This window comes from Gopherus flavomarginatus, chromosome 2 (genome assembly GCF_025201925.1).
Source record: "Gopherus flavomarginatus isolate rGopFla2 chromosome 2, rGopFla2.mat.asm, whole genome shotgun sequence".
Lineage (NCBI taxonomy): Eukaryota > Metazoa > Chordata > Testudines > Testudinidae > Gopherus > Gopherus flavomarginatus.
In genome coordinates this window covers 300158113-300177237 of record NC_066618.1, presented here as the reverse complement: position 1 = coordinate 300177237, position 19125 = coordinate 300158113, and the positions used below count along the sequence as shown (strand labels likewise).

The window sequence follows — 19125 nt, the reverse complement described above, 5'->3', positions numbered from 1 at the left end:
CTGATGGGTTTCGGTCTGGAGGCTTGAGGGTTTATATACCATAGATATTTGCATATTTAGTGTAACTGTAGCTATTCTGAGTATCAGTGTCTAATCCTTTTCTGAATTCTTAGTCTCGGTAATATCGTATGGTAGAGAGTCTCACAAGTCAACTGGTTGTTGTGTAAAGTAGTATTTCCCTGTATCAGTCCGAATTTGTTGTTACAAGGTAAACGACTCACTAATGTTAGCTTGTGGTGGGTGGGTGGTGCACACAGCACACAATTACAAAGCATCAGTCAGCTGCCTAAGTGGGTCTGACTGATGCAAATGACCAACATTAATTTAGTTATAAACCATGCCATCAAGAATGGCAAGATGGATGGGCCCTTGCCACTTGTTTCTTTGTGATCTGTTGATGGAGAAAGAGCAGGGGGAACAGGCAATAAGCACGTAGTGAGGTCAGTGTTGTGGGAAGCTGTAGCTGATCCTAGATATGCCCGAACTGAGGTCTGGAGTGCATAAAAACAAGCATCACACGCAGACAGGATACAGGTCAGATAACAAAGCACCTTTTATTGGGATTATGCATACAAATCTGTAATCAAGGTAATAAGGCACAATTATGCATTACCACAGTGCAAAACCAGAGAACAGGGCACGTGAAACAGACCTTCAGGTTTGAAAGGTACAGAAAATTCCGGGTTCAAATACATAAAGAAACAACAATACATTGGGTAGAAGTGGTCCAAATTTACTTTTGAAAATGCACTCTACAATCTGAAATCCAGCCCCCGCTCAAGGCACAGTCCGCTGTCAGTCCAATAAACTCTTTGCCAGCACACAGACTTTGTCAAATCTATCACGTTAGAACAAGCACACAGTTTCACTGAAGTCTTTAGTGTACAAACCATGGAAGCTCACAGCATAACTACAGGTACAATGAACCTTTGGGTGCATTTCATACAGGGTTACATATTCTTCAGTTTCCAGAAGAATTAGGAAAGCACAGGAGGCAATACCTGGACAAAGGAGGTGAGCAGTTATTCAAGCTACACAGCATTTGTAACTCAGCGCTTTGACATACACCATCATTTTACTACAGAATGCTACAGTAAAGGAGCTCAGAGTCCAGCTATTATTGCTAACACACATCTCTACACAGAGAAGACATTTTTCTTAGGCTGTAACTGCTTTAGGCATAGGGGTGTTATCTCCAGTGCCATGGAGAGCTGCTGAGCAGTGTTCTGCAGCACAGAATGCTGCTGCTCTGCCTCGCTCTCCAAGATGCCCGCCGGAGCTAACTTATCCTACAAGGACTGGACCCGGAAAGCAGCATCAGGGCAGAGCTTGGGCTATCTCACTCCCGAGGCAATGGTTCTAACTCAGTCTTGTGCTCAAAGTGCAGATGCTACCATGGTGCGCTACAGAACTTTGCTCCCCTCCTCAGCACCAACTACTTACGTGTATCTGCAGGCAGCAATGGATGTAATGCAGGATCAGCTAACAAGACTGCTCCATTTTTCATGATCTGAGCTCCTAGCACAATCCATTTGCCACACACTGGCCTAGGTAAGTTTCACTAAGGACTCAGCTCCAGATTTAAAAGCAAAGTGATCAATGCAGCAGGATGCTAGAGTGGCTATCACTGCAACTACAAAAATCACCTTTCTGCCTCACATGGGACAGGCAAGCAGAGACCTTGAACAGAACGAGGTTATCAGACGCTTCTGCATCCAGCTCCCTTCTGGAACAGCAGAGCATCCACTGCTCCTCAGAGTGGAGGAGGAAAGCCACCCGAGACCAGAAGATCTTCCCTCCACGCTTCCCTCTGTGTGGCTGCTAAATATTTATGGTAAGGGAAGTGTTTTCCCCACCCACACCCTTCCCCCTCCATACCCGCTTCAGAGTTTCTCTTCCATATTATTTGCCTGCAAGTACCTCAAGCACAAACAAATCTTAAAGAGCAATTCTCGGGCCCGACTTTAGCACTAATGTGCCAACAGAGTAACCAGCTTCCCTGTGTGTTTCATTGCATTGGTTAGTTGTGTCAAAGGTGTTAATTCAAAGTTGATTTTCATCCCTCTTTTACCCCCTCCCCACCCTCACAAGCTGCCATTTGAGGCAGACAATAGATAGCTCTACACTGGGGCTTTTCTTTACCCAAAGGAAAAGCAAGAACAGGAGACTCTCAAATATGAGAAATGACTACGTATTATGAAGAGCTCTCTCCAGGAGATGGATACAAAACCAAGAGCACAGAGACCCCCGTGAAAGATAAATTAAGCTTTCTGAATAGCTCACTAAGTGTGTGACCCAAGAAGAGGAACCAGAACGGAATGTGAGGAGCTGTAATTCCTATGCAGTGGAAACGAGAGGTCTATCACGTAGGGTCAGTGTTTATGGGCGGGTCACTTCAGTTATTAATACACTGGACTCCAGCTGGAAGGATGTATCAGATGACAGATAAGGGGTCTGTTAGCTGGATGCTGTCAAACTTCATTTTCACTTGCAGTAAAACAAAGAAACATCACAGGCAACACTGGTTTTTTATTCTTATTATTCTGGTCTTGTTCGTCAATCCAGTGGATGCAACTATAGCACCTTACCTGCAGCTAGGAAGTGGCCTTCCTCCACACTCGACACAAGTGCTGCTCCGTGGACTAGCCATCAAGGGAAGCAGTGCCATAAGACCTGAGGTCACCTACTGTCCAGAGCCCAAGCACATAATCTATGAAACAGGTCCAGTCTTCACCAGTTCCGAGGCCCCGGAATCCTGCATTCGCCTCCTGAATCCAAATCCCACCTGACACCAGGACAATGAAATCTGCTGCTGCTGCGCCAACTCTTAACATGTCTGACTACCCATCCATCTCCGCCCAGCACCAAGTAAGGAACACAGACATGAGCTAACCCAACTGCCAAGCAGACAGGAAAGGTTTCTTGGAGAGAACTACTGGGACAGATGCACTGCAGCTACTGTCTGCTCAGCAAAGCCCAGGCTCTTCTGATCTACAGATCGGCACTGTGCATTACATAAGAAAAACAGGCTTCATCAGTACGTAAACAACATGACTGCCAAAAGCAAGACACTGAAAATATTGGGAGGAGGCTGTGTTTGCCCTGGCTGAGGGATTACCTGTATAGCCAATCTTCTCAAAGCTGAGCAGGCTGAAGATGCTGTTATACAGCTGCATTTCTTTTTTATGGGTTTGGTCCATTTCATCCAGAATCTCCATCAGTTCATTCCCAGTCTTTGTGGGGTGAGTGCACTCCGCCTCATGACCTGTCAGCTCATGGTATGGACCCTGCCATGGGCACCCAATCCGCTTGTACCTGCACTGAGTCACCCTGTTACAAAGAGAGTACAAACAGGAGTACTTGCACCACGGAGTGAGATGCACCAACGGCAAATGACACTCCAGGAATGAGATGATTTATTGTCTGAACAGAATACAGCCTCCGAAAGCAAAACCCAACCAACCTGGTGGAACAGTAGCGACATCACTGGCTACCTCTGGGCCTCGGCATCCCAGAACCTTCATCCGTGCCAAAGAGGCCTAGACTTTTGCAAGCCAGCATGTTTGGCTGCAGTCATTAATGCTCCAGCTAACTAGCTGGTTCCAGTAATGGTGTTAGTAACCCTAATCTGGGGTGGCAGCTTAGTGTGTCACTTGTACAGCACCTGACTCAGTGAGGCCTCTGGGTGCTACTGCAGTATAAATTTTCACCAAGATTTACTGAGCACCTGTCATTTTATGAGATGCCAAAGAACTCTATGGACTGTTTGCAGGGCTCTCTTCACCCACCACTGAAATGCGGCACCCTCTGGGGAGCAGTAAGGTAGCAACTATCCCATACCAGCAACACTCCCTTTTAAAAGCACTCGTGTAAAGTACAGAACGTACAACTGAAGTGACGGGAGGTGCCTTTCGGACTGAACTTGAAATGGAGAGGGCACGCACGTGGCTTCCTGCCACGGGCCTCCCAGCCAAATCCTGACACTCAACCCCGGCTGGTTTATTAGATTTCACTAGATCGCAGTACTAGATAGTACAGCTGAAGCGCTCATGTGGACAGGCAGGACAGTAAGTCTGAATTCCCAACAGCGCTGGGTAACCGGAGCTTCTGCCCCAGCTGACATGCTGCAGTCTAGCCAGTGCTCTCTGGGCTAGTGGACTCTGCCTGAGAGAAGCATCCCGCAGGCTTTTGGCTGCTCAGAACTACACAAGATAAGGAAGGGATGGAGGATGCATGCAACAGGCTAGGACGCTGCCTCTGCCCATATGCTGCTGGGAAGGCTGCGAGACAGGAGCGATAGAAAGGAATCAGGTGCAAATCTCTGCGGTCTCAGTGCCGCTTTACAACTCTAGGGAAGTAAAGCTACTTGCAGCCAAGCCAGCCACAAGCTTCACTTTCTTGTCTCACCTAGCATGACCTGCACCTTACAAACAACAAACATGAGAAGAGGGAGCCTGTTTTACTCCAGCCCCACATCATGGGGCCAGCGCACACCGTTTCCTTGTTTCAGATGCCTCAGTGATAGAGCTCCCACAGCATCTCTTTTGAAGACTATTCTGCAGCCTACCACATCTCACTGTTGGGGTATTATTGTTCTGATGTATTTTTCACAAATGGAATCTCATTACACTTGCTGCCCATGTTCCTGCTCTCTGCCTCTCCATTTTTCTGTCCTCCCTGGGGTTTTGTAACATCTGTCAGTTCAGGGTTACCTACATTCAGTGTGTTTAGCCCACCATGTTCTTAAGGAAGATGGTCTGTAAGACTGGAGTAAACGCCACTCTTTATGGCAAAGAAATCCCCCTCCCCACCTTGCCACGCACCCAGAGGAGATGCCCTTCACTGAACTGGGAAGAAAGCAAGAAATCTCAAAACAGCCTCAGCTATAAGCAAGGAACAGTTCAGCTACCTTTTGGCCTGACCTACAGCAGTGACGATTTATCAGGAAAATGCAGTTGTTGCTGTTTTACAAGCTTTGGAAGGCTATTTTCCAGCAGAAGACCAATGACCATGTGGGTCCTTCCTCCTGCCTTGTGCTGCTTTTACATTCGTCATTCAGTTCCCTTTAAATATTATGGAGGGGCAATCCAAGCATTTAGTAGGGGTGTTCTGAATCTGCCCACTCTAGTGTCTCTGGAAGGTCAGGAGAAGGTAGAGAACTGTCATGACCAGTTACGTGAGGGTTCGCTTGATGCCCCGTATTCTTGAAGTGGGACTCAGTTTCTGTAGTGTGGAATGAGGCAAGTCTGCCAAACCCATTAGCTGAACCTGCTGCCACCAATGCTAACACTCCTGTCAGAAACTCACACGGCAGGTTAGGCTTGTTTGCTAGTGTTCGGAATCACAGTTCACAAGCACCATAAAAAATTCACACTCCAACTAAGCTAGGTATTTTAAACCACACTCTCTTGCTCTGCTTTGGACAATGCCGTCTGGCAGGCAGCCACTAACGCCCAAACCAGCGGAGAAGGCTGCAATGAGCTAAGGTGGGTTGCCCTTGTAGGGGTTATGAAAGCATCTCGTGCCTCACTGAATGGAAGGTGAGACTGTTTACCTGTCCTGGCACTCCTCTTTCTGGTGTCTCTCCAGAAGGGAGCGAGGAAATTGCCGCATGCAGAAGCCACATTCTGATGGCAGTTCACTCACTGCTTTTTCCACAGCCAGGTTTCGACAGCATAGGCTCTTACTGATCTCACAACGGCAATTGGGGCACGTTGCCTGTTCCTCCTTCAGCCGGGCATCTGCTAGTAGGTGGATAAAACAGCCAGCGCACATCAAGTGACCGTTAGTACACTGTGAACAAGGAAAGGGAAATGAACCTTCAAAGACCTTGCGGGAAATGACCTAACAGAGGTTCACTTGACACTGACGGGCTTGCACTCTAGTCTCCCTTACATTTTGATTATAAACAGATGTAAATTTGGCTGCATACATATAGGTACTGTTGCTCTCTGGTCCACTGACATGTTAGACAAGAGAGCAACACAAGGAGAATTTTTTTTAAATGCACAAATGTGCGAAAGGTGTCAGGTAAACCAGGAACAGACCTAGCCACTTAAATTAACACCGCAACATTTAATCTTTAAATAAAGCAAAGGAATCTCATTTGTTCCACTGTAATCTTGAGGGAGACACAGAAACAGCAATTCTGTAATAAGAGATGGGGGCCCATATTGCAAACTTGTCAAACTCTTCCACGCTGATAAGAACAATGCTGGACTGTACCCCTGGCAAAGATCAGAAACTAGAGAGTAGGAGACTTTCACTTCTGACTCATCAGCACCTGGGCTTCAAACCGACCAATGGGGAGGGGGGGGGAAGATGTTAAACAACATGAATTTCTGACTCAGTAGTGCTATTATCCTGGATCTGCCCATCTGTTTACACACAGAGGATAGCACGTTAGGGGCTAAACGCCAAGGCTGGATTTTCCCCCACTCAGATAATCCTATGGCCTGGCAGAAAGACTTATTGCTTTCGCTTTGTTTAAACATGGCGCAGCTTCAAACCGGGAACAAACAAAGGACTGACCAGCCAGAGACCAAACATGCTGAAAAAGGCACCAGGTTCCCAGGATTTGGCCAGCCAGCCAGTGCCATTTTCACTGGCACTGCTCTTGTAGCTCAACAACAGAAAGTGAATGGCACCTCCCCCTTTCCGACTGCTTTGTAACAGCCTTGCAGGTGACACCCCCAGCCTCGAGGAAGGCCTGCGTTCTCCTCTGGCACAGCAAAAGGACGACAGCTCATTTCAGAACAGACAATTTTACTCTTCCTTTACTCAAATGCAGACTGAATGGAAGCCAGGCATATGCCATTCCCAACCAACCTCTGTAACACAAGCTTAACTCACAGCAATGTATGAGCCTTGTAAGACAGAGGAGAGCTCTGGACAGCTTGTCTACTGACGCCTGTTAGCTGTGGACTAAACCGCACTCCTGAGCACTGTCAAGTTTCGGTTCACATACTTTCCAACAAGCTGGAGCCCTGCTACGCCAGGAGACAGCTATTTTCAGCCCTAGGTCAGTTAACTATTGGTTTCCTTGGATTGATGCTGACAACAATTTAACTGCTTGCACAGACAGGATGAAACTGTTTTCAACACCTTCACAAAAAGTGTTTTGGAAAATAAAGTTTATTGAGTCTAAACCCAGCCAGAGAGCTTCCGATAAACTGTCCCTTTCCCACGTGACTAGGAAAGTGAAACCCACAGATTGAGCCATGCGCTGCAACAGTTATTATACAAATCACACACAGCACCAGAAGAATACTGGTCCTTACATCACAAATAAAACCACACAGGCTTCTACCCCTGAAGCCAAGGAGACATCCCTTGGCCAGTCACACTGAGCCCTTTATCCTCGATGGGTGATGGCAACATCCCAAAAGCAGAATCACACCCCACCTATCCCGAGGAAGCCTGTGTTCAAACTCCACTTATTGAGTCTCTGAAGAGAGCAGTTTCCACATTTTCACACAAGTGTTTATACTAGTGTGACGTTGCACTCCATATGTTTTATGGAAATATGCTTAGGAATGTGAATATGACATAACTGGAATACACATTATGCAAAAGGTCTCTTGTAAGGTATCATAACAAAGGTTCTAACCCACTGAATATATTCCTCCTATTTGTAGGCATGTATCCTTCTTGTATCTGAAGCTAGAAATATAAAGTATAACTCTGAGATCTTGTTGTAATTATGCAAAGTGTAGGCCACTAATGGTGCTTTAGAATCTTGATGGCTCCCATTGACTACGACAATTGGTTGTAACTGGTTTATTTTCCTGCAAGCCTTCCTGTGTAGGTGTGGGCCAACCCAGGAAGAATGGAGACTAGAGGTCTTACAGTGATATGTGACCATGTCACCTAATACTGGAATCCATCTTAAATCTGGTACTTTTCCATTTGAAGGAGGGGTGGGGACCCAGAGAGACAAATGATTCCCGCCCTGTGCCAAAGCTATAAGGAGGGGGAGGGGAGCAGGACAAAGGAGGCTGCCAGTCATGAGAAAACCCTTGCTTACCACTTAAGATGTCTGCAGAAACTGACAAGGACTGTACCAGGGGAAAGGATTGGGCCCAGACTAGGAAGGAATCTAGTCTGTGAAAGAAGCTTATTGGAACATCTCTGAAGGTGAGATTTACCTGTAATCAGTTTCTTAATGTATTAGGCTCACACTTGTGTGTTTTTGCTTGATGACTTACTTTGTTCTGTCTGTTATTACTTGAAACCACTTAAATCCTACTTTTTATACTTAATAAAATCACTTCTGTTTATTAATAAACCCAGAGTAACTGATTAATACCTGGGGGAGCAAACAGCTGTGCATCTCTCTCTATCAGTGTTATAGAGGGTGAACAGTTTATGAATTTACCCTGTATTAGCTTTATACAGAGTAAAACAGATTTATTTGGAGTTTGGATCCCATTGAGAACCGGGTGTCTGGGTGCTGGAGAAAGGTAACCTGCTGAGCTGTTTTCAGTTAAGTCTGCAGCTTTGGGGGCTGTCATAAACAGATAGCTGCTGCTGCAACACTAGGTCCCAATTATTGGAGAATTCGTTGATGAATTTTCGTATCATGGCCCCCAAAGTTCCATTGAACCTTTCCACCAGGCCATTGGTTTGATGGTGGTATGGGGTGGCAACCAAGTGATTCACCCCATGAGTTTCCCACAGTTTTTCCATGGTCCCTACCAGGAAATTAGACCCTGAATCTGTAAGGATGTCGGAGGGCCAACCTACCCTGGCAAAGATGTCTGTTAAGGCCAGGCACACAGTGTTAGCCCTGGTGTTGCCTAGAGCTACTGCTTCCGGCCATCGGGTAGCAAAGTCCACTAAAGTCAGTACGTACTGCTTTCCTCTGGGCGTCTTTTTTGGGAAAGGACCCAGAATATCCACAGCTACTCGCTGAAATGGGACCTCAATTATGGGGAGTGGCTGGAGAGGGGCCTTGACCTGGTCTTGAGGCTTTCCTACTCTTTGGCATACCTTACAAGACCGGACATACTTGGCAATGTCCTTGCCCATTCCCTCCCAGTGGAAGGACTTCCCCAACCGGTCCTTGGTTCTGTTCACCCCAGCATGGCCACTGGGATGATCATGGGCTAAGCTTAAGAGCTTCCCCCGGTACTTAGTTGGAACCACCAACTGTTTTTGCGGCTGCCATTCTTCCCGGTGTCCACCAGAAAGAATTTCCTTGTATAAAAGTCCTTGGTCTATAACAAACCGGGATCGATTAGAAGAGCTGAGAGGCGGTGGGGTGCTCCGTGCCGCCGCCCAAGCTTTCTGAAGGCTGTCATCTGCTTCCTGCTCAGTCTGGAACTGTTCCCTTGAGGCTGGGGTCACCAGTTCTTCCTGAGACTGTGGACTTGGGCTTGGTCCCTCTGGAAGCAATGTAGGTGATGGAGTTGTTTCCGTTGCTGGTGAACCGCTCTCCGCTGGTGCACCTGAGGTTATTTCAGGCTCTGGATGAGCCTTTTGGGTATGGCTGTCTGTTGCGTCTGCCAGTTTTGGCTCGCTGGCGCCCTCTGGCATTGAGTTTGAAGATGGGGTTGCAATGGCTGGTGCTGGTTGCTGTTCCAGTTCCGGGCCTGGGACTGGAGATGTTGTGGCTGTTTCAGTGGTTGGCATGGAATCCGGGTCCACTACCTCTGTCTGGGTCTCTGGTAACACAGACGGGGCCTGTGGGGACGGCTCAGGAACAGGAATGGGTCTGGAAGCTTGCCGGGTTTGGCTACGTGTAACCATTCCCACTCTCTTGGCCCGCCTCACCTGGTTGGCCAAGTCTTCCCCCAGTAGCATGGGGATAGGATAATTGTCATAGACTGCAAAAGTCCACATTCCTGACCAGCCTTTGTACTGGACAGGCAGTTGAGCTGTAGGCAAGTCTACAGCTTGTGACATGAAGGGGTAAATTGTAACTTTGGCCTTTGGGTTGATGAATTTGGGGTCAACGAAGGATTGGTGGATAGCTGACACTTGTGCCCCCGTGTCTCTCCACGCAGTAACCTTCTTTCCGCCCACTCTCAAATTTTCCCTTCGCTCCAAGGGTATTTGAGAGGCATCTGGGCCTGGGGATCTTTGGTGTGATGGTGGTGTAATGAATTGCACTCGCATGGTGTTCTTGGGACAGTTGGCCTTGATATGTCCCAGTTCATTACACTTAAAGCATCTTCCATCTGATGGGTCACTGGGCCGAGGTGAGTTACTGGAGACTGGTGAGGTGGAAGGGTAGGGTGTCTGTGGCTTTACTTGGGTGGTATGTGGGGTCTTTGGCTGTCCTCGGTTGTAGGGTTTATGGTCTGTGTGCCCCCTGGGGTAATCGTTCCCCTTGACAGTAGCTTTTTTGCTTTCTGCCAGTTCCATCCATTTGGCTCCAATCTCCCCCGCCTCAGCGAGATTTTTGGGTTTTCCATCTTGTATGTACCGTGTGATGTCTTTAGGAACACCATCCAAGAACTGCTCCATTTGTATGAGGAGGTGCAGTTCTTCCAAGGTTTGAACGTTGTTTCCTGTTAGCCAGGCCTCATAGTTTTTTTGCAATGTAGTAGGCGTGTTTGGGAAATGACACCTCTGGTTTTCACTTTTGGGTTCTGAAGCGCTGACGGGCATGATCTGGGGTTATCCCCATTCTGTATCTGGCCTTGGTTTGAAAAAGTTTATAGTCATTTATTTGCTGCTTAGGCATTTCAGCTGCCACCTTTGCTAAAGGTCCACTGAGCTGTGACCTCAATTCTACCATGTACTGGTCTTCGGGGATGTTGTACCCAAGACAGGCTCTTTCAAAATTTTCCAAGAAGGCCTCGGTGTCATCACCTGCCTTGTAGGTGGGAAATTTCCTGTGCTGTGGAGCAATAATTGGCGCCGGGTTGGTAGGGTTGGCTGGCACATGCAGCCCAGCTTTTGCCAAGTTTTTGCGGATTGGCAGGTGCCCTGGAGGTTTTTCGCCTTCCCCTGCAGCGTGGGGCACGGGTCGCTTGCTGGTGGTGTCTCTGCAGCTTGAGGTCTTCAAACCATTTTTGAGGATTTCAATAACTCGGTCCTGGGATAGGGGTTGTATAAAATTGGATGGGTGGGGTTCTGTGGCCTGCCTTGTGCAGGAGGTCAGACTAGATGATCAGATTGGTCCCTTCTGGTCTATGAGTCTATGAGTCTATAAGTCCAGTTCATGTTTTCTCTGTTTTTCCTTCTCTTCATTTTCTTTTTGTTGTTTTTCCATTTCTTTTTGTTGTTTTTCCATGTCTCGGCGGTGGGCCAACTCTTCTTCTGCTTGTTTCCTTCGGTAGGCCACCTCTTCTTCTTCTAGTTTTTTTTTGTGTGCTGCCTTTTTGGCTGCCTGTTCTCTTTGGTAGGCTGCCTCTCTGATCTGTTCTTCTCTTTCTTTCATCTCCATCTCTTTTTGTTTTATTTCCAGTTGTCGCCTGTGTTCAGCTTCTCTGAATTGTTCTTCGGCCTCAATTTTTGCCTTAGAAGTCATGGTTCCTGTTTTTTTCGGTTGGGGTGCCCTCCGGTGTTTATCTTCTGCACTGCAGGCTCTGTTGCCTCCTGAAGTCTGCCTAGCAACAGTGCTTTTTTCCTTTTTTTCCTCTAGCGTAAACTAGAAAAACCACTTTATTTGCATATATATAGTGCTGGTAATGACTCTCAATGGGAGTGCTATTGTGTGACAAAAGACTCTTAATAGCACCTTAATGGTTTCTTGCTTATGATGCAAGCCACAAACTGCCAGAGAGAGCAGAAAAAAAAATTCTCTCTGGTTCCCTTTTAAAACCAAACTGTTTCTCTCTGCTAAAAAGCCCTTAGCAGAGAAAAGAAAAATATAATATTCCTACTGGCTTCTGGATTCTGTCTATATCCCACCGCTGCCACCATGTCATAACCTTAGTCCCAGATTTGGACCTTAGCGTCCAAAATATGGGGGTTAGCATGAAAACCTCCAAGCTTAGTTACCAGCTTGGACCTGGTACCTGCTGCCACCACCCAAAAAATTAGAGTGTTTTGGGGCACTCTGGTCCCCCTGAAAAACCTTCCCTGGGGACCCCAAGACCCAAATCCCTTGAGTCTCACAACCAAGGGAAATAATCCTTTTTCCCTTCCCCCCTCCAGGTGCTCCTGGAGAGATACACAGACACAAGCTCTGTGAATCCAAACAGAGTGACTCCCCCTCTCCGTTCCCAGTCCTGGAAACCAAAAGCACTTTCCTATTCCCCCAGAGGGAATGCAAAATCAGGCTGGCAAATCCAACACACAGATCTCCCCTGATTTCTTCCTCCCACCAATTCCCTGGTGAGTACAGACCCAATTTCCCTGAAGTAAAGAAAAACTCCAACAGGTCTTAAAAGAAAGCTTTATATAAAAAAGAAAGGAAAAATACATACAAATGGTCTCTCTGTATTAAGGTGACAAAATACAGGGTCAATTGCTTAAAAGAATATTGAATAAACAGCCTTATTCAAAAAGAATACAAATCAAAGCACTCCAGCACTTATATTCATGCAAATACCAAAGAAAAGAAACCATATAACTTACTATCTGATCTCTTTGTCCTTACACTTAAAAACAGAAGACTAGAAAGTAGAAACTACTTCTCCAAAGCTCAGAGAAAGCAGGCAGACAGAAAACAAAGACTCAGACACAAACTTCCCTCCACCCAGAGTTGAAAAAATCCGGTTTCCTGATTGGTCCTCTGGTCAGATGCTTCAGGTGAAAGAGACATTAACCCTTAGCTATCTGTTTATGACAGGGGCGTGGACCAGATCCTGGGTCTCTGCTGCAGCAGGATAGCGTGTCTGGCTCAACAAGGCAGGGTTCTGGAAGTCCCAAGCTCGCAGGGAAAACTGGCTCAGAGGTAATTTCAGCACATCAAGTGACAGTCCCAAGGGGGTCTCTGTGACCGAACTCGTCACATCTAAGATGTGGCATTGTGCTATGTAGCAGCAAATCCAATTGGCTATTTCATTTTTGCCAGGCTATTCTGGAAATCAAACTGGTGCTGTGTACTCGACATGGGAAAGCAGCAGGAGAAGAGGGTGCCTAAGAGTTTCCATGCAAGTCACCTTTCCCTGAACAAGCGTATAATTAATTTGATCCATTTTCAGGGAAATATCACCAGCATGGCTTGCAGTAGCAAGACCTACACTTCCTCTTTGCTGGTCCTTTGCTAGAGATGTGAATTTCAGGCAGAACCACAGGACTGAAATAAGCACCAGTAAAATGATTAGCAGGAATCAATACAGACAGCACCTTTCTGAGAGACAAGTAAAGTAAAAAATACTGTCATCTTAAAACACGTATGTTTGAGCCATTGTGTCACTTCCAAAGTCAAATAGCTGGAGGTGACCCATATTCATGAAACAACAAGGCACCAACATTCCCTCTAGGCAGGCTCTAGGATTCCACAGTTGGTTTTATGTTTGGCTACAGAGTCTAACGTGCTTCTGTCCATAACTGGATTTTATTTGCAAGTTCCTGCTGGTTCTTTCCTTCCTCTTTGTCTTACGTGTAAAAGCTTTTTTGTAAAAAATGAAGTTTTACCAAGCCCAAGACAATTAGAGAGACTAAAGCCTCTCACATGCAGTGATCCTCAGAAAACTGAGGAGGGAATAACATAACTGCATCTAGCCAGGGCGCAATCGTATTCGACCCTGACCACTGAGATTTAGAGAAATTTTATTAGTGCAAGTCCCAGTGTAAAATTCCTCAGAGTAGCAGAGTCGTGTTCAACTGACCCGTGGCTAGTACTCGGAAGGCTGAAAGCTCTGGTGGAGAGAGCTGTCCTGTACAGAAGTTCAACGGAAGAGCTACTACAAAGCAACTATTCACCTGTCTTGTAAAAACACACTGGAAAACAACAAAATCCAGCTAGTAAGAAGCTGTTGCACTACTGGTGAGACAGCCTCCACCCCAACACTACTGGAGAGCTGCCATGTTACAATTCTGTTTTCCTTCGTAAATCAAATTCCCTTAGAGATTTTACGTGGAAAATTATTTTAGACAGGCCTTCGGTGCCCAGTTACGGTTAGGTAGGATGTCAAGCAGTCTCCAGAGTAGGTTCTCACCTACCCCTTGCTCTTATGTGTTATTTATTATCTGACAGGCACCTGGAGGCCCCAACAGAGATCAGGGCCTCAGTGTGCTGGGCACTGCACAGACAGAATAAAAGATTGTTCCTAATCAAAATACACAAGACAGATGTGGAGTCAAAAACGGGTGTAATTTACAAGCAAAGGGAACCGAGTGACAGTTCAATGGGATGTTACTGCCATGATTTATTTTTATATAAAGATGAGTGGGCTTAGTTTGTCCTCCTTTATTTCTCTTTATTATATTAAGTGTTTCAAGGGGGGTTCGGAGAGAAGGGAAGGCACAAAGGTGTCAGCTGAACGGCAAACACCACAAAGGGAGGACAAGTGGGCACTGAGGCCAGGGAAAGATGGAGGGGACCCACGCAGGGCAAGGGGAATGAGACCGAAATGAGGTCCGAGCAAGCAGCCCATCAGCAGAAGAGAAAGACCGTCCTTTTGGGTAGCACTGCAGCTAACAGACTCTGGAGCTCCGAGAACCATCAGCTGACACAGCCCTGATTCTATTCCCCCAGTGCAAACCAGGTCGGAAACTAGCAAGTCAAAGGTCACAAGAGACAGAACTGGTTTCTCCAGGGTGTCTGGTGCTTACTTTAAAGCAGATACATGTGACTGCATTCCAGCCAGGCCGTGGGTGCTTGGATTCGGCAGGTTTGTAGTTTAATTGCCTGTGGCAGGGCAACCCTTACTTACCGCCTACCCCTAGCCAGGGAAGAGAGAATGACTCCCAGATAATTGGTTTGGGGTGGTGAGGTGAAGAAGCCTGTTTTAACATGCTTGTAAATGATGAGATTACCAGTAGCACTGGAAGCCTTGCATAGCCTGAGAGCTAGTGCTGAGTTCCTGCCCACAAGTAGTTTCCTTGTGGTATAAACAATATGAAATTCACTAGTCTTTGTGAGTTTCAATCTTCAGCTGCCTCCATCAGAAAACATTAATGCAGGGGAACAATGGCACAATCAAATAGACAGTTATTACTGTGCAATTTCATTATCCAGGCTCATTTAAAGCTGTCATGTATGCAGCTGCAGAAACTGATGGTTTAGCTACTCCTCCCTCCTCGGCACAGCATCCCAATTTCCAGCAACCAGGGCGTTTTTAAAACCTGCCCCACCCTGTGTTCTGCATCATTGCCCTTGGAAAGATGAGCGCCACAACCAACGACACCGAGTGACCAAATTCTAAACCCATTTGTCTGCCTCTGGCTAGTCCAGGTCTAGAGTATATGGACTCTCAGATGAGGGCTCTCATCTGATTGTCAGGGTGCTGATGAGGAAGTCACAATGTTTCTACGCAAAGTTTAGTTACAGATTTACCTTTGAGGGTCATTTTTCCTCTTTCCCCCAACTTTCTAGGAAACAGGTACTTTTTCCTGTGGACTCTGCTCACTACAACATGCTGCTGGCTTGTTCCACACTAAAAGCAGCAAAGACGCTTCTCAAGCAATGGCCCACGTTCCAGAAAACATAAGGGCGTAACTATGGCAAATGTTCTAAAACTATCATCCACAAGAACTGAGGAGGTACATGCCAAAACTTGTCATTTGCAACAGAAATAAGGGAACACAAAACGTTTCCAGCCAAAGCCCCCATATTTCCACTGGGGCTAAAAACTGCACAAATTCATCTTTCTCTGCATCAAATGGGAACCAATCTACTATCCGAGCCCTGCTCAATAGCTAGTCAGTTTTGCATCAAGTCTTAACATGCTGAACCTCATCTCCTTAATGTACTGGCCTCTGTTTCAGCAAGGTGCTTCTAGGCACTCGTTCTGATGTAAAAGTGACCCATAAATATAAGTTGTGCCTGTGACCTTTTTGCTCCTGTGTGGTAGATAAAGGGCTGACACTGAAACTTTCCTATTGTTTCTTACATTAGAAATATTAGGAGTCACCATTTTCTCTAATCTGTCAAATCATGGCAGACTGACTTAAATCAAGGTGCTTTAGTAAGCAATTTAAATCATGATTTAATCACCAAGTGGAAAGCCTCCATTTAAATCATCCATTTTAATCAATTTTTCCATTTGTACTTCAGTTATTTTCTTAAGAAAGGTGCATTCTCACTGGTTAATATAACTGTTAAACCATGCTGAATTACAACTAAATAGAGCGTTAACACTAGATTAGGTACATCTCTTTATTACTAGGAGGGTACATTAGAACAATATATATTTATTTAAGCAATTTTATAGCTTAATATTTTCAGATTCTTATTAACTAATTGTACATTTCAGTCTGTTAGAAAATAGTGAAATAGACATTGCTTATTAACTAGATAATTAACTTTTTGCTCATGGCTTGTGTCAAGCTGCAGTGGGATGGTAACTAGAATTTAAACAAACACACAGAACAGCATATACAATTTAATTTTGTTAAACAAAACAAACTCTTAATGTAGTACATGACCTGATGTGCTATATTTATAAAGACTGACTTCAAAAGTTACATGTTTTCCCCCATTCTCTCTTTATATAGAAAAGCAGCCTTTAACACAAAGTTTTTGATAGAGGCCCATGTATTGAGCATGTCCATTTATTTAACTGTTTTAAGAATTATAATAAATTATAATTTATTATATATTATTATATATATTATTTATTATTATATATATATATTTATTATATATTATTATATATATTATTTATTAATCTAGCTATGAACCCAGAAGGGCAGCTTCAGAATCCACCCCTTAATGTATTTTTAATTAAATTCAGATTTCAGTTTAAACACATTTATTTTTTTAAAGAAAAAAACCTTAGAATTTAAACAATCAGAAAATCTAATTTCAATTTTTTTAAAAAATCTGAATTTTTTAAAATCAATGATTTTTTCCCACCCTGCTCTAAACACTCTTTCAGCAGAATGTCGGTGGACGTTTTCTCAGCACTCACAAGGGAAGGGGGTTTGGATCATTCGCAGAGTTCTTCATCCCGGGATTGTTTTTTTGTTTTGTTTTTTAACTTGTAAGCGGCCTGACTAAAAAACCTAATTCTTTTCCCATTACCTTGAGTTCAGTCTCACCTTGTAATAACCCTCGTTCCAATTCTGTAGTCTGCCAGCAAAACCAGGGAAGCCGAAGCGAAGTGCTGACACGTCTAACACAAGGAGGGGAAACACGTCATCGAGCGGAGCCACGTGATCAAGGACAATGGCTGGGACTGACCCTGCCCCACAAACCCCATTGCAGCGAGGGGCAGGGCTTGCACCATCATTCCCATGGAAACCAGCAGCAAGGCGGGGCCTTGCAGGATCAGTTCTATGGGCTAACTGAGGAGGGGGCTCCCTGACACTGTTTCTATGGAGACCCATCCCAAACCTGGTCCCCCTCCAGCAGGGGTGGGGCTTCACCTCAAGGTTGCTATGGAGACCACCTCCCCCAGGACCACTCCACTGCCATGAAGGGGCGGGATCTTGCTGCACTGTTTCCATAGAGATGAGCACCGCCTCCTAACTTTGCATGGGGACATTACTGAACATTAATTAATGTGTGTTCGGGGGGGGGACAGGTAATGCCCACCATTGGGGAGGGAGGGGCGGTGCTGCACTGTGCTGTGATTGGCTGGGGGCGGGTACTGCCCCAGGGGGGCAGGAGAGGGGAGGGGGCACCCCCAGCAGATGCTGTGTTGTGTGTCCGGGGGGCTGTGTACAAAGGGGGGGGACTGTATAGTACTGAGTGTGAATCCGTCGTGTGTAAATAAAACAGCTTCAACTGTCAAAAAACAAAAACAAAACAAAACACAAAAAGACTAGAAAAGGACCATGCCAAGCTTCAGAGAAAGCGAACCAAGGTAGGTGAACGCACAACATAACGTGAAAGAGTCTAATATTAATAACGCAAAGTAAGGCACATTGGAGGGAAAAAAATGAAACTACTCACACACCATCCAGGTTTCTAACCTATCAACCAACTCAGGAAAGGAACCTGAGCATCAAGGAAGACCTGAGCTAAAACCCCCCAAGATACTAGCATGTCTAAGGAGTGGGATTGCGTCTAATAAAGATAATGTTGTAACGCCTTTATATAAGTCAATGGTGAGGCCTCGTCCGGATACCGTGTGCAGCATGGGTCATGCTATCTCAGAAAGGATATTGCAGAGCTGAAGGGAGTTCAGAGAAGAGCAAAAAAACCGTTCAAAGGCCTGGAAAATCTCTCCTATGAAGAGTAGCTGTCACCTCCGAAAGGAGACTAGTAAGCGGGGACGTGATAAAAGCACGTAAAACGAGTAGTCTGGAGGAGCAGTTATCAACCAGGGACCTAAGGCCCCCGGGGGTCCACAAGCACGTTTCAGGGGATCCACCAAGCAGGGCCGGCATTACACTCACTGGGGCCCAGGGCAGAAAGCCAAAGCCACACCACCCTGAGCCCCGCCACCTGGGGCTGAAGCCAAAGCCTGAGCAGCTTAGCTTCATGGGGCTCCCTGTGGCATGGGGCCCTGGGAAACTGTCCTGCTTGCTACCCCCTAATTCCGGCTCTGGCTTTTATATGCACAGAAACAGTTGTTGTGGCACATGGGGGCCATGGAGTTTTTATAGCATGTTGGAGGGGCCCCAGAGAGAAAAAGGTTGAGAATTCCTGGTCTAGCGGGTAGAACCAAGAGCTGATGGTCTCCATCTCAAACACAAGAATAAAGGGACATTCAACAAATTTTTTTAAAAGGTGGGAAATTCAAAACCCATAAAAACTCATTGTACAAGATAGGGCCAAGAACTTAGCAAGGTTCAAAAGGGAGTGGACAGTCATACGCATAACACAAGTATCCAGAGTAATAAGAGTTAAAGCTTCCACATTTTGGAAGAGATTAAAACACACACTGAAATGGATCTGTAACTATTAGGGACTAGGACAAGACCCAATGTGGGGAGCAAGTTATCCTACACCTGTCTCATGGGAAGTTACTTGCTCCTTCCTCTGAAGCATCTGATACTAGCCACTGTCACAGATACATACTGGACTAGATGACCTCGGATCTCATGCAGTCTGGCAACTCCTACATTCCTAAAAAGGTGACCTCATCAGGCCTTACATGTCATAAATCAGAG

At 45.8% G+C, this 19125-nt stretch overlaps 1 protein-coding gene across 31 annotated transcripts in view; it reads right to left on the bottom strand.

Annotated features, from left to right (window-relative positions):
* The window catches only part of ZFTRAF1 (zinc finger TRAF-type containing 1), a 50615-nt gene that overhangs the window by 8036 nt on the left and 23454 nt on the right, over positions 1–19125 (bottom strand). For 30 of the 31 annotated variants that reach the window (XM_050939419.1, XM_050939438.1, XM_050939426.1 and 27 more), the window contains exons 2-3: positions 5555–5793; positions 3119–3330 (exon numbers count right to left, since the gene is read on the bottom strand). In XM_050939419.1, coding sequence (XP_050795376.1) covers positions 3119–3330; positions 5555–5793 — 451 coding nt within the window. Of the gene's footprint in view, positions 1–3118; positions 3331–5554; positions 5794–17106; positions 17132–19125 lie in introns of those variants that run through there. The other variant, XM_050939420.1, reaches the window with a different exon arrangement.